The sequence below is a fragment of the Lagenorhynchus albirostris genome, chromosome 5, assembly GCF_949774975.1.
Source record: "Lagenorhynchus albirostris chromosome 5, mLagAlb1.1, whole genome shotgun sequence".
Lineage (NCBI taxonomy): Eukaryota > Metazoa > Chordata > Mammalia > Artiodactyla > Delphinidae > Lagenorhynchus > Lagenorhynchus albirostris.
The window spans coordinates 120241370-120263260 of NC_083099.1; the positions used below are offsets into that span (position 1 = coordinate 120241370).

Consider the following 21891-nt stretch of genomic DNA (forward strand, 5'->3'; position numbering starts at 1 on the left):
AGGAGCTCAGCTCAGTGCTCTGTGATCACCTAGATGGGTGGGATGGTGGTGGATGGGAGGGAGGTCCAAGAAGGAGGGGATATATGCATACATATAGCTGATTCACTTTGTTGTACAGCAGAAACTAACACAACATTGTAAAGTAATTAGACTCCAATAAACAAACAAACAAACAAACAAACAACTCGCATCAATAAGAGAATGGGTTATTTCACAAATCATATTGCTACATATCTGGAAGAAAATAAAACCAGACATACAACCTCAAAAAAAAAAAAATCAAAGGGAAAGCACATCACTCCAAAAAGTTTTCCACATATTTTCATTTTGATAATGGACTGTATATTTGTTTTAACTTACCTCTTAAAATCTTGCTTGAACCCACACCTTCATAAATATTTAATACATCTGTATAATATGTATTAAAATAATCAACATTCAGTTGAATGGAAAGTCCTTGGTTTACACTAAATTAAAAGCAAAAAATAGACTATTACACTCTTAACAGTTGGCACAACTCAATGTATTCTAGAATTTGAATGTATTTTTCTAATTGTGATAAAGAATATGTAACATGATAGACTCTCTTAACAATTTTTAAATGTATGGAACAGTATTTTTAACTATAAGCACAATATTATACTGCAGCTCTCTTGAACTCTTTCAACTTGCATGACTGAAACTCTATACCCACTGAACAGTAACTCCCCATTTTTTCTCTCCCAGCCTCTGACAACCATTATACTTTTTGAGTCTCTGAGTTTGAATACTTTAGATGTTTCATATAAGTGAAATCATGCAGGATTTGTCCTCTTATGACTGGCTTATTTCATTTAGCATAATGTTCTCAAGGTGCAACCATGTTGTTGCCTATGATAGGATTTCCTTCTTTTAATGACAGAATAATATTCCACTGTATGTATACACCACATTTTCTTTATCTATTCATCTGTCAATGAACATTTAGTTTGTTTCCACCTCTTAGCTATTGTGAATAATGCTGCAATGAACATAGGAGTGTGTATCTTTTAGAGATCTTGACTTCAATTCTTTGGGATAAATACCAAGAAATTGGATTGCTAGATCATATGGTGGTTCTATTTCTTATGCCTTTAGGGAGGCTTCATACTGTTTTCCGTACTATCTACACCACTTTGCATTCCATCCAACAGCACACAAGGGTTCCAATTTCCCCACATTCTCACCAACATTTATAATGTTCTGTTTTTTTGGTAATGGCCATTATGATTTTGATTTGCATTTCCCTGATGATTACTATGTTGAGCGATGCCCTTTAGACATTTGTATGCCTTTTTTTTTTTTGAGCAATATCTATTTGAGTCTTTTGCCCACTTTTTATTTGGTTTATTTTGCTATTGAGTTTTGTAGGAGCTCCTTATATATTTTGGATATTAACCCTAATTAGATATATGGCTTGCAAATATTTGCTTCCATTCCTTAGGTTGCCTTTTCATTCTGTTGTTTACTGTTTTTTCCTTTGCTGTATAGAAGGTTTTTAATGAGATATATTGCCACTTGTTGATTTTTGCTTTTGCTTCCTGTGCTTTTGTTTTCAAATCCAGGAAATCATTGTGAAGACCAATGTTATGAAGCTTTCCTTTTATGTTTTCTTCTAGGAGTTTTATGATTTCAGGTCTTATGTTTAAGCCTTTAATTCATTTTGAGTTTATTTCTTGTGCATGGTGTAAGGTAAAGGTCCAATTTTCTTCTGCATCTGAATATCTAATTTTACCAACAGCCTTTGTTGAAGAGACTATATTGTTTTCCCATTGTGTAGTTTTGACATCCTTGTCAAAGATAATTTGACCATATATGTGTGGGCTTATTTGTGACCTCTCTATTCTGTTTCATTTGTCTGTATGTCTATTTTCATGCTGGTACTATACTGGTACTGATTACTGTAGCTTTGTAATATATTTTGAAATCAGGAAGTATGAGGCTTTGTTCTCTTTCTCAAGATTGTTTTGGCTATTTGGCGTCCTTTGTGGTTCCATATGAATTTTAGGATTCTTTTTTTCTTTTAAAATCATTGGGATTTTGATAGAGATTGTGATGAATCTATAGATCATGCTCAGTAGTATGGACATTATTATATTACATTATTATATTTTAACAATATTAAGTCTTCAAATCCATGAACATGAGATGTCTTTCCATTTATTTGTCTTTAAATTCAGTCAGTAATGTTTTATTATTTTCACTGTGTCTTTTACCTCCTTGATTAAGTTTATTCCTAAGTACTTTATTCTTTTTACTGCTATTGTAAATGGGACTGTTTTCTTAATTTCCTTTCTGGATGATTAGTGTATAGAAACGCAAGTGATCTTTCTATGTGGATTTTGTATCCTGTAACTTTGTTGAATTATTTTATTATTTCCAACAGATTTTTTTGTGGAATTTATGGTTTTCTATATATAAGATCTTGCCACCTGTGAACAGATAATTTTACTTCTTCCTTTCTTGTTTGGATATATTGTATTTTTTTTTCTTGCTTAATTGCTCTGGCTAGGACTTCCAGTATTAAGTTGAATAAGAGTGGTGAGAGGGGGCATCCTTGTTTTTTTCCTGATCTTAGAGGAAAAGCCTTTACGTTTTCATCATTGAGTATGATATTTACTCTGAACTTTTCTTGTATGACCTTTATTAGATTTAGGTAATTTCCTTCTATCCTTATTTTGCTTAGTGTTTTTTATCATGAAAGGGTGTTGAATTTTGTCAATAGCTTTTTCTGAATCTGTTGAGAAGACCCTGTGATTTTTAGCCTTCATTCTGTTAATGTGGTGTATCAAGTTGATTGATTTTTATATATTGAAACATCCTTGCATCCCAGAGATGAATCTCACTTGGTGATGGTGTATAATCCTTTTAATTTTCCATCGAATTTGATTTGCTAGTATTTTGCTTAAGGATTTGTACATTTATATTATCAGGGGTATATTATCCAGACTGTAGTTTTCTTTTCTTGTGGTGACTTTGTCTGGCTTTGGTATCAAAGTGAGTGTTCCTTCTTTTCCAATTTTTGGAAGAGTCTGAAAAAGATTAGTATTAACTCATCTTTAAATATTTGGTAGAATTCACCAGTAAAACCAGTGGGTCATGGTTTTTTTGTTGGGAGGTCTTTGGTTACTGATTCAATCTTCTTACTAGTAAATGGTCTGTTCAGATTTTGTATTTCTTTATGATTCAGTGTTAGTAGATTGTAAGTTTCTAGGGATTTATCCTTTTCTTCTAGGTTATTCCACTTAGCATTTCTTTTTCTCTATCCCATAAGATTTGGTATGTTGCTGTTGTTGTTGTTTTTCATTTGCTTCAAGACATTTTCTAATTTCCTTTTTGATTTAGTATGAGATCCATTGACTGTTCAAGAGCAATTAGAACCTTGCAAGTTTCTTTTTGAGTGGTGTCTAATTTTTTGCTCTCTCTGGTGTCTGTATGTGGCACTGCATCTTCTCTGGTCCTACCACAGCATGTCACCCAACTATACCTTGTTCTCTGCAGCCACAGTCCATGCAAATTGTGCTGGCTCATCAGCTCCTCATTCATGCAAGACATATACCCGTTGCTGGGGAAGCTCTTGAAACAGAATGTTGGAAGCATGCTGCACTTCTTTCTTTCCATCCTTAGGGAGAAGCCTTGAATTGTGCATTTTCTTCCAATTGTATCAAGCCTTGCTGGCCATAGCAAGCTGTATCCACTTCTCTTTGTTCTCAGTATCTCTCAGGCATCCAAACAATACCAATTCCATCACTTATCCATATGAGGTGAGACAGAAACTAGTCCCTTAGGCAGCTCTTGGAAAAGCTGGGACACTGGATGCATGTTTCATCCTTCTTTTTCCTTCCAAGGAAGAAGTAGTGAGTCAAGACTTGTGCTGAGCTGTGCTGTGTTGGGGAAGGAGTTGATGGAGGGTAAAATAAACTTGACCTTCTTGTCCATTTCAGTGCAGCTGTCCTTGGCTTTGTGTTCACCTGGGGTATTCAACTTCTTAACTGAATTCTGGAATTCCCATAAATGACTTTTGGTTCACATTTCACTGTTAAATCAACATATTTGTGGGGGAACAAAAGCTGAGGCTTCTTGGCTACAGAATAATTCCTATCTCATTATGCCAACATCTGTATGGAAATCTCCTATGATGTGATTTAGTCACGAAAGATTAAAAGCTGAGAACACCCTGTATATACACCCTTTGTGCTAAATCTTGAATAAAATTTGGATCAGTTGCTATATATTTGACCTCCAAGCTCTCAATTTGGTTGACCAATCCAATCATTATGATGACCAAAATAATCAAGTTGCCAATGGCTTATCTACCTTATGCTGAATGCTCTGTGGGGAAAAATGCTCAAATTTTAATTTTCAGTTTGGGGAAAAGGTGTCCAGGGCAATGACTATTTATAACTCTACTGTCTCACTGAAGTGTAGGATCAGAAATGTGAATAATTCTTTAGTGTTTTGGAGGTACAAGGTTCCCCTGAACTCTGCAAAAAGGAGGAAGGCCAAACAATTAAAGCAGAGCATAGATAATGTTGAAGCTGGTTGAATATTGAAAGTGTGGATAATAGGGAGAGATCTAGTCTCCAAAGCCAAGAAGAAGACTGAGAAGATACTTGGCTTCAGAGGCTGGCTCTGGAGGCTGCTGATTGAATCATGGCTCCTGCCCAGGGGCATGGCAAGTTTGGATTTTCGGTTAGTTATCAGTAGTACCTTGATCAGTTGGTAAACTGGGGACATTCATCACAAATGTAGTTAATTTTGAAACTCTAAGTTTCATGGTTGGGAAATGTCCATTTGGGGCAAGACCTGAGGTTTGGCAAACATATTAGATCCCTGATGAGGGGCTGGAGGCAGGGCTAAGGTTTAGTCTTCAAGGAGTGTGGTTGACAACATTGCAATGGCAGCGACTAGCAGGGGAGGATTAAAAGACATGTAAGCAGTAACCCAGGTTTTTGGATATGACCAGTGTTTGCTGTCAGGAAGATGAGGTTAGAACAATGGTGGGTTGGTTTTAAAAAATATTGACACAGGGACCTCAACCCTGGATTTCAGATTCCATGGTTCTGGAATGAATTTGGGGATGTACATTTTTAAATACTCCAGGAGTGATTGTGATGTGCTCTCAGGTTTGAGGGCCACTGGAGGAAGATAGGCAGATGCAGAAGATGCCACTCTCATGGGCTACCCTCAGATGTATTTAGTAACCACAGGAGGTTGACAGGGGTGGAAGGAGATCAACATGAGGGAGCAGGAGATACTCCCAGAGCAGACTGAGAGAAGGAGAGAGAAGCAGATGATGGCAGCTGTTTAAAAAAATTCTACCTCCGTTAGGTCTCTTCATTTATGTGGAAAGTGAGCCTGCTAGTGCAAACTTTAGGAAATCCAGCATCAAAACTGAAGAAGACAAAAGAAGAAGAAATAAGCTGCCTTGAGGGATGGTTTCTCTTATTTTAATGAAAGTTTTGGTGTCTCCAGGCAAGAAAACAGTGAGGTTTTTTTGGTTGTTGTTGTTTGCTTGTTTGTTTTGTTTGTTTTTTTAACAAGTGATGTTGTTTTCAAGAAACTAAAGGATGCAAGAGGAGCTTCCTAGGAAACTTTGTGTTCAGAAGCTGTTTACTTTTTCAAAGTAGATAAGTAGAGGAGAGAAATGAGTGCATACTGTTTTCTACTTTCTTCTGTTTCAGAAAAGCCAACTTATTTGCAATAAAACAAGGCATTTATAAAAATGAGATTAATTGTAGAATATCATATCTGATGTTTTTATAATATTAACCACAGTTACCTTCTGAATTTTTGAAGGAAAGGATAATTTCCTAAATGTAATTTTTATATTTTACATTTTTGTATCAATAGCTACTCTTTTTAGAGCCCATTTTTACTGAGCATATAATAAAGTGCTAAGTGTTTTACATTCAATATTACTTTTCATAATGACTTTGACCCCTGTAGTTAGAGATATTGAACTCTATAGATGTAGAAATTTTGTCTAAGAGATTTAGTTATTTTTCTGAGATCACATATCTTGAATCTGAAGAAGCCAGATTTGAAACCCATGCCGACAGTCTCCAGTGCTCACATTCTCCATCACTGACACTCTGCTACATGTGGTCTTAATATAATCCCAAAATATAGCTTAACTGCATCTTAACCATTTCTCCACTAGTTATTTGGTCTTCCAAGCTTGTAGGAAACATTATTGTCTTAACCCCATTTTGATCACCATTAGGAAAAACAAACCATCAGGTCTAATGCATCTCTAATGTAGTAATCAGTTTTGAAAAGAAAATACACTTAGATTATTTATATAATTTTAAATCATAATTTTATCATGAAGTACAGTATTTATTTATTTTAGATTCTATAGGTTTTAAAAATCATCCTTAGATTAATGGTGAATTTCTTAAAATAGTTTTAAAAATTAAGTGATGGAAAAAGAAGTAAAAAGAATAGAACCATACAAATCTTTAATTAACATAGTGTGATTATTACATAAATGATATTATGTACTATTATAGCAAAAATTTATTGTGATCTGCTTATAAGACCTCTCTGTAGTTTTGACCTAGCTCTACTAAGAAGTGGATTGAACAATTAAATTATCATTATTTAGTATTAATAAAATTTCAAAGATCACATGAAGAAATCACTGTGTAGTTAGGAATGTAGATCAGTTAGAATTCATTTTCTTTCAATTTTCAAAGGAAGTAATTTAAGATTTTTCTAAGCTTTTCTGCTGGCATTTTAGGTAAAGAATTGAATATTTTTCATTTTTTTATGAACAATGCTAATAGCCATTTATAAATACTTCTCTTTAAATATGATGTGATTATATTAGAAATGATGTCCTCTAAATTTTTAAGTTTTCACTTGACAAGAATTACCTAGAACTGCCATTTTAAATACAAAATCTTATCTTTGGAACACAAGTAACATGTTCTTTAGAGCATGAAAAAAAGGAAATAGTGCTTTTAGTTATATCACATGACTTACATGAGGCTGAGCTCCAAAATAGAAATTATTTAAGTAGAACAAGATGTTCTTGGTTTCCTGAATAATGCCAAGTAAATGTGCTTAGAACAATTTTCCCTTCATACCTCATCTCATCTCTGGAATATGTCTACTTAGGAAAACAACTCTTGTGAGTCTTTATGGGGCCATTTCCTATCATTTGTTTGGCAAGAACACAAAGCTCTGTCTTTTAGCCTTCTCTAACCAGCTGTTATATTGATTCCCCATTTTCTAGTGAGTTATCACAATGATTAAAATAAATATATAGTAGGTCAGATTGGGAAACCATAACCTCATACAGCTGTTAAGAAAAATGAACGAACTAGAATGCATTTCTCAAAATGAATTCCACAGAGCACTTATGCTGAATGCTCTGTGGGGAAAAATGTTCAGTGGCTTAATAGAAAATACATATATACAATTGACTCTTGAAAAATACTGGCTTGAAGTATGTGGAACCACTCATATGTGGATTTTTTCAATAAATGCATACTACACAAACCCTGGGGAACCATAGAACAGAGGGCCAACTGTAATGTTATATGGGGATTTTGACTGCATGGGCTATTGGCACCCCTAAGCCTTCTGTTGTCAAGGGTCAACTGTATATTTTGGGGGAAATTTACTTGCATCTTAACTTATTTAAGGCTGTGAGAAATCTTGTACTTTTAAAACAATTGTAATGAGTTTATTTCAGAGCTCCTTATATTTATTCTAGTACAAATGATCTTTACCTTGAAATATCTGAGAGAAACATTAGGTACTACTCCTCTGTGAAAAACGTTTAGGCAAATATTAAAGTAGACAAGCTATCAGCAGTTTGATTATTTTGATCATCATAATGATTGGATTCGTCAATTGAATTAAGACTTGGAGGTCAAATATATAGTAAATGAACTAAGTGTTATTCAAGATACAACACAAAGGATGAGTATAATGGGTTTCCCAGCTCTTGATCTGCCATGACCAAATCACACCATTGGTGATTTCACATGGATGCAAGCATAATGAGAAAGGAACTACTCTGTAGCTAAGATGCAGCTAAGTGAAATACAGTTTCTTGCAATACAGAGACATACAGGCATGTTGTTAATTTTGGCAGCATTTGATTTGTGCCAACTATATGGAAAAAAAAACTTTCCACAAAGCCCAATGAGATGGCCCCATTTATTGTTCATAGGGCAAAATTCCTTTTTAAAAGGTTAAGAATGAGAGAGAAATTTCTTGGACAGGATATCAGTTGGGAAGGCTTTGCTTCGTAGTTAATGAAAAAATTGTCCAAAAAATAAATACATTACTAAATATGGTAAGACTAACTGCATCAGAGAAAGACTTTATGACTTAAGAACATGGAATAGAAGATGGTATATTACCGTATAATCCACCGACAAACAACACTTGGATTAGAAGACTTTGGATAATGGGCAGCTTCGAAGGATCCAGAAGATCCAGTCAACAAAAATCTTCCATCACAAGCTGTGGCTGTGAAAAAATGGCAATTAATATTAGACAAAACAATCTTGGAAGGGTTTCTCAAATGAAATGGGATTCAAATTGCCTAACGAACCTTCATAGACTACTCATGATTAAATCTATACGAGGCCATTTCACAAAACTAAAATGATCGAATGGAAATAGATCAGATTTCGTGTTTTAAATCTATTAGCTATTTTCAAATACTCTTACACAACCCATTATAGATCCTTTAGAAAATCATTCTATTTCTAAATACCCATAGTTAAGTTGCATTTTTAGTATATTCTTTTATATTTGTAAGAAAACAAATACACCTTAATTGTAAACTTCCAATTTAAAGAAGCAACTACTATTTTTTGCTTTATTTTCCCCATTAAATTGGAGCTAGGGTGAACTTCCTCTACGAGCACTAGTGATACGTTTTCCTGAAAATGATCAGAAAATGGCCAGGAAAATGATACATATGGTGAAAGGGGTCTGAAGAGATCCTTCCATTCAATCTACTGCACACAACTTTTAACCTTCATCACTTGCTTCTTTTGTATGAACTCACAATCTAGCTCAGTATTTTCATTCAATATTCCTGAGTGTGTTTTTCTCTCCCATGACAACTCATTTTCCTCTTTTAATTCTTGTAGCACATTTATTTCATGTACTTCTCTTACATCTCCTTAATGTCATGAATTACTAGTTGTCTTAATTTATATCTGAGTCATTTCCTACTAGATTAAAATCTTGAAAGCATGAAAGAGGAGTCATAATTTGTAGCTTTTTATTTTATACTTGCTATGTATAGTATGCATTAAAAATAAAACTGATTTGATTTTCACAATCTTTAGCTTTTCTTAGGTTATTTTCTATATTCTTACTACTGTTGACACCATAATTCTAAAATAATGACTCCTGGAATATGTCCTTTTTCTTTTGGTATTTTGTTTATTCCTCGTATGTTGGAAGTGTTGATAGAGGGCAGGGAAATCAAGGAAATTTATCAAAATTAAATTGCTGCCCTTGGAATCTGAGTGCAGAATAAGCTAATCCTAAATTGATAAATGGAAAAACCCACTGTAACATTACACAGTAATTCTGCCAAGTTATAAAACACAAGCTATTATATGACATCAAACATTTTATATGAACAGAAGAAAGAAATTGAAAAGCACATAGAAATCTTGATAAAAATACCACATTTTGGTTGGCTTTTTGCCATTTAGGAATTAATTGCATTGGATTATGCATTGGATTATTATAGCCCAATTCCCAAGGGAAAAAATTAAGAACAGAAAAGATAATAACCCAATATCATAGACTTCAGGAAATTAAAGAGAAAAAATTGTGACTTGTTGAGAGAACTGAATCACCTTACGTGTAATACTTGCTGGAGCAGAAAGGACAATTAAGGCTAATTTGTATGATTTGAAGATAAACAGTAAAATATATGTCTGTTTAATGCAGAGTGAAATAATTTTCTAGTTGTAAAAAAAAAATCTCCTTCTTCACTCTTAACTCTCTGTGCATCACAAACCACGCCGAATAAATGAGAAAATCCCTTAGCTTCAATGACCATAAAAGTAAGAATAGTGTCTGCTTGTATTTTAAGTGATATATGGAGCTTTTTAGTCACAGTTTGTCAAGAAACATGTGGGCTCCAAGAGTATAGGCAGTGCAAGAAAATCCACCACTATTATAAGTAGTTTATATTTAAACTATGACACTTAGGAACACAGTAAGAAAGAACAATCAATCCTACCAGCCCTAAAATACAACTGTTAGCATTGGTGGAATGTTTATTATGTGCCAGCATTGCTCTAAGGTCATTATATAAGTGTTAATGTCCCCTTCACCACAAATTTATGAAGTTTTAGGTGGGGAAGCTGAGGTACAGAACGGGTAAGTTAACTAACATAAGTTCTTCCAGCTTACAAGGGTTGATTCAAAGCCAGGCAATACCTAATATTAGCCTAATACAGCAATATATAGAGCTATCAGGGTGACATCACTCAGTCGTTGAAAAGCAGGATGTGTGTGTGTGTGTGGGTGTGTGTGTGTGTGTGTGTGTGTGTGTGTGTGTGAGAGAGAGAGAGAGAGAGAGAGAGAGAGAAATTTTAAATGAAAGAAGAAACAGAAAATTAAAAGAATTTTGTCATGTCCAGTGTTTTTAAAATTAGAATATAGATCACGTTTGCAACAGCACTTCACAACAAACAGGAGGGAGTAAAAAAAGATAGAGTGAAAAAAGGAAAAAAACAAGACTGGTTTTAGAATTTGTAAAACCTATTTGCAAAGCTGATGACACTTTAGTAATTCTTCATGTCCACTCACTACATATTTGGGGGGAAGATATCAATAGCTTTGGGCTGTACAATGGGGTTCATAAATTTCCAAAAAGCTGAGTGATGACCCTGGTGGCAGAGATTGTTGTATATTTGCCATACCCTTATTCAGTCCCTTTCTAGGTACATGACTAGACTGCATATCCTAAAATGGGTCACGTGACAGAGTCTGGTTAATAAACTATAGTGAAAGTGATTGTGTTTATCTCCAGATATGATTTCTAAAAACATCTTCTATAACATTTTTCCATTGTCTCTCAGCAGGTTGCAAAGGATCCAGGGGAGAACTTGGCACAGAAAGGATGGTGGAGGAACCGGCATGCTGAGTGTCTGCAGAACACAGCCTCTTGCCATCTTTCTTGGACTATAACGTAAGTGATAAATAAACTATAATTGTCTTACATTGCTACGATTGTTTATCATAATATTTAGCTTGCCCTTAAGAATATGATCGTTTGCCTGTTCAGTTTTCTATGAAGTTGCTGAGTTTTAGTGGAAATGGATAATCTACAGGTCTAGTTCTGCTCTAAAGGGCCTCTGGGAATTCCTGCACTTAAGTAAAGATTAAGAAGAATATTCCTGAACACATTTAAAATAAAATTACAATAATATTGAACTACTTATAATAGCAAAATTCAGAATGCCAAAATATTATCATTTCAAGATATAGGCTTGTGCTAGGGACTTTCTCGTACATTTTTTCATTTAATTTCAGGATATTTCTGGAGAACCTAATGTTACATGTCATGAAGCAGGACAGACTTTTGGCAAAACAGAGATAACCCAGTCATGGCTGAGTAGGATTACTGGGTATTCAGGATTATAATTTTTGACTACGAAGTTCTTTTAAGTGTAGCATCAAAAAAAATTCTCAGTGAGAGATCAATGAGCCTGCCAAATAATATCAGCCATTCTATTGCACTATCTGAAATTGCCTGTAATGGAATGGGATTCATATAGGTGTGTTCTTAGGATCCACTGAGAGCTCCTTCTGCTGGCTCAATGTTTATTAGTTGTGTGTTTTCTCAGGGTTTTGAATTCTCTAGGAACGTAAATCAAACATGATCTCTGCCCATCTATTGTGCACATACGTATAAGGCATGCACATACATTGTGCATGCAAACAATCTATGGAGACACTTGCCAACTTCCAAACAGGCCTGAACATTATCCTAAAGGCTGTGAGTCAGCATCTCTTCTTCTCATAGGTCAGCTAAAAAGTGAACTTTCCTGCTGATGCAATTTTCATCAGAAGAAAAAAACAATTTAAAGAAATCTTGGTTCTGCTATAGTCAGCTATAAGTTGTGAAAACCTAAATAACTAAAGACTGTAAAAGAAGCTGTTTAGCAAGTCAACATTATTATGACTCTATTAATAACACAAACTAGAATTAGAGCTCACAGCTGGAGGAGAAAAAAGAGATAGAGCAAAGGTCAGTTTCACATAGAGAATTCTCTTAAAATAATTTTTCAGTGAACGTAGATTGATGGACAGGGCTTTCATGTAGAAATTATGCTATAGAAGTTTGAGGTGGTGCTGAGGTGAAGAACTCACAATCATTCATGATTAAATAATAAATAAAACAACTTATATATGCTTGAAAAATCCTAGATGGATAAAGTAATTGATTTGTCCACTTTTCCCACAACAACTTTAAATTGTTTTTCAAAAATAGATATAATGCTAACTTTAAAACACAAATAAAGACGAGAATCAAGTAAAAGTGGCAAACGAGGATTCAGAGGCTTGAGAAAGTTAGTGACATGGATGGTGAATTGATACTGTTTAAATTAACATAAAACCTCCATGATATTGAAAAATAATAATGCAGTTTGATTATGTTTTTCAGGCAAATTTAGAGAATTCAGTTCTAATAGTGAGGCTCACATCATGAGTTTAGAATGACTAAGAAAAATAATTCATGGCCTTATAACTTGTTTTAGGACAAGTTGCCACACATAGGATATTTCTATGGTTATTTTTTGATATGCATGGATAACTAATTTTTTATGAAAATTATAAACTCCATGACAGTAAAGAGCACATAATAGGTGTGGTTCATTTTCTGATTATTCATCTTATATATTTTTCCCCATTTAAAGTTATCGATCATCATTATACAGGCTTAAAGGTATGTGTCTCACTTTGATACACATTATTTTTGAAATATAAATCAGCATCACCTTTATTACCTCATGATGGCGCACTTGCATCACATTCTCTGTGAAAACGTTTTGAAAACTGCCTGAAAACCATAGCAAAATAGGATGTTTTCTTTTTCTTTGAGTAACTCAGTTATATAAAATAGATTAAAAAATATTCTGTAGCCTACACTTTCTTCCAATATGCCCTGAGTGCACTTCAAAGTATGTAGTTAAACTCTGAAGTTTGAATTTTATCCAAGAACATTTGAATTAGGATTGCTTAGTAGAAGACTCTTCAGTCAAGTTGCCAGTTTTTGAGTTGGTTCTGGGAAACAGAACAACTGCCTGTCTTTTCAAGTATATACTGAGGGTATAGGTAATTTTTTAAACTTTGGTTGGTAATGGAGCATTCATCTTCAATTAAAATCAAGAAGAAGAGCAAAGTATAACAAATAACAGAAGAACAAAGTGTAGCAAATTGTAACTAAAGCCTTTTCACATTTCGGGAACTAATGGTACTCATGGTCAATTTTTAAACTGATTGTAAACCACACCAAAAATTTGTTCAATTCCTGCTGTTTAATTTTTCAAGAACAAATTATAGATTAGAATTGTTCAGATAGTTCCTCACATTCCTTACCAATCTGTATGTACATTTATGTGTTAATCTTTCATGTGTATATTACCCAGTGATAAAATGAAGAAATAAGCCAAAGAAGAAATATGTTTATATCACTTAGAGCCATGTTTGGCATTTAGTAAGTACTACTTAAGTGTTAAATAATAATAATAATAGTGATTTTAAAAATTATTAGCACTCAAAACAAATGCCAAAATTTACAAAAAAAACACAGATATTTTATTGATCAAACATGAAGATCTTATTTGTAGCTGATTTCCCTTGTTCACAGAACTACAACTCAGTACAGTTTTTAAGATATCTTTTGTTTCTTTGCCAAAAGGTGAATAAAGACAACAATCAAAATTAAGGGGTGGTGATTACTGAGTTAGAAACTGTTAAAATAGCAAAAATAAAATGACCAATATTATGATAAGACGGTGAAAAAGTGTTCAAATTCATAATAGTTTGTAGTAGCTTAATATGGGATGAAAAATAATGCCAATCTCCTCCCCCAGACATTAACTACAGCATTCTTTCTACACTTGTCAAATGGAATTCTGTTTAATTAATATGCTTAATGTCATGTGATAAAGTTTAGGAAATATTAATATAATTATTTTCTAGAGTTTTGTATTAAATTATAAACATGGCTATTGGGATATATCATTCTCCAGTAGTTTTTGGTACTTGAGGGGTGTGTGTGTATGTGTGTGAGTACATAGTGAGGGAGGATGGAAAAGAAGGGGGAAGAGGGAGGGAAGGTCATCACTTACCACAAATTTTATTGTCTTCATCAGAGCCATCTGGACAGTTCAATTCTCCATCACAAAATAAATCAATTGCTATACAATTTAGAGCATCAGCACACAGCCTTGAATCAGATGGGCACTCTACTGAGACATGTCCTTTTAAAAAAAGATTGGATTTATAAGTTTCCCGCATAGTAGATTTAATTTCCAACTAATGAGATATGTACAATGTCTGGGTAGTTATCATGTATTTTTTGTCATTTAGGTAAGTATATGCTTACTTATAAGCATGTATTTCAATTTCCAAAAGAAATATTTATTTCATTTAATTAATTGATCATTTGTAAAAACTTAGAGTTTTAAATTTTGAAGAAATGATACATATTTCTTCATAGATGTCAAATATGATGTTTATTTTGTTGATTTTTAACCTCGACAAATCAGTACTACAGTTTGGACATTTAGTTACCAATATTTACACCTCCTAGGATTGTAATGTGTAATGTGGGACAATTTATTGGAATATGTATCACATCATCTGCAGTATCTAGTAGCCACTTCGTTTACTTATAAACTTATCATTTGAAAATATAGTGGCTGAAGTCAAAGTTTGCATCCTGCAGAGTAAAATTTGTCAAAGAAAGCTATTTTATAGTAAAATAAAACACTTAAAATTCCCAGCGCATTGAGCATGAGGAACCCAAAGGTTATTTCTGTTCAATATCTCCTTGCTTCTTGAATCAGAGGTTCTTAGGGGGAAAGGTGCAAACATGGCCCTGAAGGACTCCATGCCATACTCTGGCCATGATCTGATCAGTTTGTACCTCTCAGCCTGTCCTGTCCTTCCCCTTCTCCTCTTCCACATTTCTAGATATAGAGATGGACTGAGAAACACATTTTACTTCTAGAAATTGACTTGGAAATTTTAGGTGCAATTCTAAAAATATATTTGTATGCCCACTAGATAAACACATATGTTTTTATTTTTCTAAGCAATGTGAGAATTTGAATATTTTTTGTCTATGATTAGAATAACAATGACAGTTTAAAGTTTTTGGAAAATCTTTAAGCTCAATAACATCTTTTGTTATTGTTCTTAACCTTAAAACCAGCATTACACTGCCATCTGCTGGGTTTTAAACATATATTTGATTCTGAAATTTCTCCTTATACTCCAAGAAATTAATTGGAGAAAGAAAAGTGCTTCTGTCAATAAATCTGCTAAGGTAATACTTAATTAGGAACATTATGGACAGGGTTGCTGAGTATATATACAACTAAATTGGACTTTTGTAATTGTCTGTAATTAACATGGATATAAACCATTGGGAAATTCAAGGATCACCTAACATCTAAAATAGCAAAGGATAAAAACCAGAGCCATTCCCAAATGACAAAATACTCCCACTTAAGAGAATAATAATTGATAAAAATTGTATTGAATAAACACATATGCATATTATGAGATATATATGAGGTACTCATCAAGAGAGTCCTTAATTGTTGAGTCCCTAATCCATGAAAGGCATAGTGTTGATAGTATTCCATAAATGCTTGATAAATAAATAAATGAGAAAAAAGGGCATTATTCTAGAAATTCTAAGTCTCATTTTAACAGTAGTTAATAGAATTCTAAGTGTTCAGCATCTATAAGAATAGATTTGGGGATATAACTAGGAAAATTATAATTTTGTCTGATCTAATGCTTCTCATGGGAACTTCACTTCCTGATGTTTCATATTTTGTCTGTTGCTTATTGAACTTTATAGAGTGAATTTCAAAACCACACTGGCAAGTGACACCCCTTGGGATCTCTTGATTTCATTAATGATCATTCATTCACTCTACAAGTATTTATTTCTACTTTGTGTCATGGATTTTTAAGGGATAGAGATAAAAGGATGAGTAAGGCAGAGACCATTCTCATGGAGCTTGGAGTTTAGTTGGAGACTGGTTCATTAACTAATAAATTTTTTAAATGATGTAGAAAAAAGTGATATGAGAACATCAAAGACTGGGCTACACAATGGATTATTTTCCTTCTGAGGCAGGGATTGAAAGCATCTTCACATAAACTAAATTTTGAAGGATGCTTAGAAATACACAAGGAAGAGAGGTATGTGAAATGTATACATAGTGATATGACAAGAGCATATTAATATATGCAGAACAGAGGACTCTATCTAGATGTTGGGATGTTAATTGAAGCTATGGCAGGAAGGGAGTTTAGTGCCAAATTCTGGGGGACTTTTTAAAAATCTTTTAACATATTAAAGTATTTTTCTATAAGCAATGGCATTGAAAGTGTTTACATATATATGTGATATGACCAGTCCATGTTCCATAAAGACAATTCCAGGACCAAGTGGAGAATCTCTTCAGAGCAGACCAATTGAGAAACTGTTTCAATGGTCAAGGTGAAAGTTGATGAGGGTTGGAACTCAACTCTTGCACTTGCAGAAGAGATGGGGCATATTCCAACCGCTATTTTATAAGTAGAATTGATGAGCTTTAGTGACCAGATGTGCCCCTGATCAGAGAGCGGTGGCTAAGGGGATGCTAAGGATGGTAAGTCCACTTTTGGAGTGGCCAGTTGAATTACCAACGGTCATTAGTCATGTTAGTGATTATAAGAGAAACAGCTGGTGGGATTAGAAAATAACTCTAGTTTGAAATATTTTGATTTGAAGGTGGAAATATTATATTATGTCAAGATTGTACTCTATCTCCACATTCTGGTATACAAACACACTTCAGCTGTCTTGGTCCATGAATAAAGAGAAGTTCCTCATATCAAAACCAACATGGGGGGGAGACCTTCAAGATGGCGGAGGAGTAGGATATGGAGATCACCTTCCTCCCCACAAACACATCGGAAATACATCTACAAGTGGAACAGCTCCTTCAGAACACCTACTGAACGCTGGCAGAAGACCTCAGACCTCCCAAAAGGCAGGAAACTCCCCACGTACTTGGGTAGGGCAAAAGAAAAAAGAAAAAAACAGAGACAAAAGGATCGGGACAGGACCTGCACCAGTGGGAGGGAGCTGTGAAGGAGGAAAGGTTTCCACACACTAGGAAGCCCCTTTGCAGGCGGAGATGATGGGTGGGCAGGGTGGAAGCATCAGAGACACCGAGGAAAGCACAGCAATAGGGGTGCAGACGGCAAAGCGGAGAGATTCCCGCACAGAGGATCAGTGCCGACCGGCACTCACCAGCCCGAGAGGCTTGTCTGCTCACCCGCCGGGGCGGGTGGGGCTGGGAACTGAGGCTCAGGCTTCGGAGGTCAGACCTCAGAGAGAGGACTGGGATTGTCTGCGTGAACACAGCCAAAAGGGGTTAGTGCGCCACAGCTAGCCGGGAGGGAGTCCGGGAAAAGTCTGGACCTGCCGAAGAGACAAGAGACTTTTTCTTGCCTCTTTGTTTCCTGGTGCGCGAGGAGAGGGGATTGAGAGCGCCGCTTAAAGGAGCTCCAGAGATGGGCACGAGCTGCGGCTATCAGAGCAGACCCCAGAGACGGGCAGGAGACGCTAAGGCTGCTGCTGCCGCTACCAAGAAGCCTGTGTGCGAGCACAGGTCACTATCCCCACCTCCCCTCCCGGGAGCCTCTGCCGCCCACCACTGCCAGTGTCCCGTGATCCAGGGACAACTTGCCCAGGAGAACACATGGCGCGCCTCAGGCGGGTGCAACGTCACACCGGCCTCTGCCTCCGCAGGCTCGACCTGCACTCCGTGCCCCTCCCTCCCCCCGGCCTGAGTGAGCCAGAGCCCCCGAATCAGCTGCTCCTTTAACCCCGTCCAGTCTAAGGGAAGAACAGACGCCCTCAGGCGACCTACACGCAGAGGGGTTCCAGATCCAAAGCTGAACCCCAGGAGTTGTGCGAACAAAGAAGAGAAGGGGAAATCTCTCCCAGCAGCCTCAGGAGCAGCGGATTAAATCTCCACAATCAACGTGAGGTACCCTGCATCTGTGGAATACCTAAATAGACAACGAATCATCCCAAAATTGAGGCAGTGGACTTTGGGAGCAACTGTAGACTTAGGGTTTGCTTTCTGCATTTAATTGATTTCTGGTTTTATGTTTATCTTAGGTTAGTATTTAGAGTTTATTATCATTGGTAGATTTGTTTATTGATTTGGTAGCTCTCTACATATATATATATATATATATATATTTCTTTTTTCTCGTTTTGTGAGTGTGTATGTGTATGCTTCTTTGGGTGATTTTGTCTGTGTAGCTTTGCTTGTACCATTTATCCTAGGGTTCTGTCTGTCCATATATTGTTGTGTTTTTAGTATAATCTTTAATGCTTGTTATCATTAGTGGATTTGTTTTTTGGTTTGATTGCTCTCTTCTTTCTTTCTACCCTTTATTTTTATTACTTTTAATTTTTTTTATTTTTAACAACTTTTTTTATTTTAATAACTTTATTTTATTTTATTTTTTCTTTTTTTCTCCCTTTTCTTCTGAGCCGTGTGGCTGACAGGGTCTTGGTGCTCTGGCCGTGTGTCGGGCCAGTGCCTCTGAGGTGGGAGAGCCAAGTTCAGGACATTGGTCCATCAGAGGCCTCCTGGTTCCACATAATATAAAATGGTGAAAGCTCTCCCAGAGATCTCCTGCTCAATGCTAAGACCCAGCTCCACTCAATGACCAGCAAGCTACAGTGCTGGACACCCTATGCCAAACAACTAGCAATACAGGAACACAATCACACGCATTAGCAGAGAGGCTGCCTAAAATCATAATAAGGTCACAGACACCACAAAACACATCACCAGACATGGTCCTGCCCACCAGAAGGACAAGATCCAGCCTCATCCACCAGAACACAGGTGCCAGTCCCCTCCACCAGGAAACCTACCCAACCCATTGAATCAACCTTAGCCACTGGGGCAGACACCAAAAACAACAGGAACTATGAACCTGCAGGCTACTAAAAGGAGACCGCAAGCACAGTAAGTTAAGCAAAATGAGAAGACAGAAAAACACACAGCAAATGAAGGGGCAAGGTAAAAACCCACCAGACCAAACAAATGAAGAGGAAATAGGCAGTCTACCTGAAAAACAACTCAGAGTAATGATAGTAAAGGTGATCCAAAATCGTGGAAATAGAATAGAGAAAATACAAGAAATGTTTAACAAAGACCTAGAAGAATTAAAGAGCAAACAAACAGTGATGAAAAACACAATAAATGAAAATTAAAATTCTCCAAAAGGAATCAATAGCAGAATAACTGAGGCAGAAGAACCGATAAATGACCTGAAAGATAAAATCGTGGAAATAACTACAGCAGAACAGAATAAAGAAAAAAGAATGAAAATAATTGAGGACAGTCTTAGAGACCTCTGGGACAATATTAAATGCACCAACATTCAAATTATAGGGGTCTCAGAAGAGGAAGAAAAAAGAAAGGACTGAGAAAATATTTGAAGAGATTATAGTTGAAAACTTCCCTAGTTTGGGAAAGGATATAGTCAATCAAGTCCAGGAAGTGCAGAGAGTCCTTTACAGGATAAATCCAGGGGGAAACATGCCAAGACACATATTAATCAAACTATCAAAAAGTAAATACAAAGAAAAAATATTAAAAGCAGCAAGTGAAAGACAAGAAATAACATATAAGGGAATCCCCATAAGGTTACAGCTGAACTTTCAGGAGAAACTCTGCAAGCCAGAAGGGAGTGGCAGGACATATTTAAAGTGATGAAAGAGAAAAATCTACAACCAAGATTACTCTACCCAGCAAGGATCTCATTCAGATTTGATGGAAAAATTAAAACCTTTACAGACAAGCAAAAGCTAAGAGAATTCAGCACCACCAAACCAGCTTTACAACAAATGCTAAAGGAACTTCTCTAGGCAGGAAACACAAAAGAAGGAAAAGACCTACAATAACAAACCCAAAACAATTAAGAAAATAGTAACAGGAACATACATATCGATAACTACCTTACATGTAAATGGATTAAATGCTCCAACCAAAAGACGTAGACTGGCTGAATGGATACAAAAACACGACCTGTATATATGCTATCTACAAGACACCCACTTCAGACCTAGGGACGCATACAGACTGAAAGTGAGGGGATGGAAAAAGATATTCCATGCAAATGGAAATCAAAAAAAGCTGGTGTAACAATTCTCATATCAGACAAAATAGGCTTTAAAATAAAGACTATTACAAGAGACCAAGAAGGAAACTACATAATGATCAAGGGATCAATCTGAGAAGAAGATATAACAATTATAAATATTTATGCACTCAACATAGGAGCACCTCAATACATACAGGAAATGCTAACAACCATGAAAGGGGAAATCAACAGTAATACAATAATCATAGGGGACATTAATACCCCACTTTCACAAATAGATCATCCAAAATGAAAATAAATAAGGAAACACAAGCTTTAGATGATAAATTAAACAAGATGGACTTAAATGATATTTATAGGATATTCCATCCAAAAATAACATTATACAATTTCTTCTCAAGTGCTCATGGGACATTCTCCAGGATAGATCATATCTTGGGTCACAAATCAAGCTTTGATAGATTTAAGGAAATTGAAATTGTATCAAGTATCTTTTCCAACCACAACACTATCAGACAAGATATCAATTACAGGAAAACATCTGCAAAAAATGCTAACACATGGAGACTAAACAATACACTACTAAATAAACAAGAGATCACTGAAGAAGTCAAAGAGGAAATCAAAGAATACCTAGAAACAAATGACAATGAAAAAATGATGACCCAAAACCTATGGAATGCAGCAAAATAGTTCTAAGAGGGAAGTTTATAGCAATACAATCCTACCTCAAGAAACAAGAAATATCTCAAAGAAACAACCTAACCTTACACCTAAAGCAATTAGAGAAAGAACAAAAAATAAAAACCCCAAAGTTAGCAGAAGGAAAGAAATCATAAAGATCAGATCAGAAATAAATGAAAAAGAAATGAAGGAAACAGTAGCAAAGATCAATAAAACTGAAAGCTGGATCTTTGAGAAGATAAACAAAATTGATAAACCATTAGCCAGACTCATCAAGAAAGAAAGGGAGAAGACTCAAATCAATAGAATTAAGAATGAAAAGGAGAAGTAACAACTGACACTGCAAAATACAAAGGATCACGAAAGATTACTACAAGGAAGTATATGCCAATAAAATGGACAACCTGGAAGAAATGGACAAATTCTTAGAAAAGCACAACCTTCTGAGACTGAATCAAGAAGAAATAGAATATATAAACAGACTAATCACAAGCACTGAAATTGAGACTGTGATTAAAAATCTTCTAATAAACAAAAGCCCAGGACCAGATGGCTTCACATGTGAATTCTATCAAATATTTAGAGAAGAGCTAACACCTATCCTTCTCGAACTCTTCCAAAATATAGCAGAGGGAGGAACACTCCCAAACTCATTCTACAAGGCCACCATCAACCTGATATCAAAACCAGATAAAGATGTCACAAAGAAAGAAAACTACAGGCCAATATCACTGATGAACATAGATGCAAAAATTCTCA

At 35.5% G+C, this 21891-nt stretch overlaps 1 protein-coding gene across 1 annotated transcript in view; it reads right to left on the reverse strand.

Moving 5' to 3' along the window:
• The window catches only part of TMPRSS15 (transmembrane serine protease 15), a 133033-nt gene that overhangs the window by 90301 nt on the left and 20841 nt on the right, over nucleotides 1–21891 (reverse strand). The window contains exons 6-8 of the mRNA XM_060149405.1: nucleotides 14376–14509; nucleotides 8400–8508; nucleotides 361–467 (exon numbers count right to left, since the gene is read on the reverse strand). Of these exons, the coding sequence (XP_060005388.1) occupies nucleotides 361–467; nucleotides 8400–8508; nucleotides 14376–14509 (350 nt within the window). The remainder of the gene's footprint in view (nucleotides 1–360; nucleotides 468–8399; nucleotides 8509–14375; nucleotides 14510–21891) is intronic.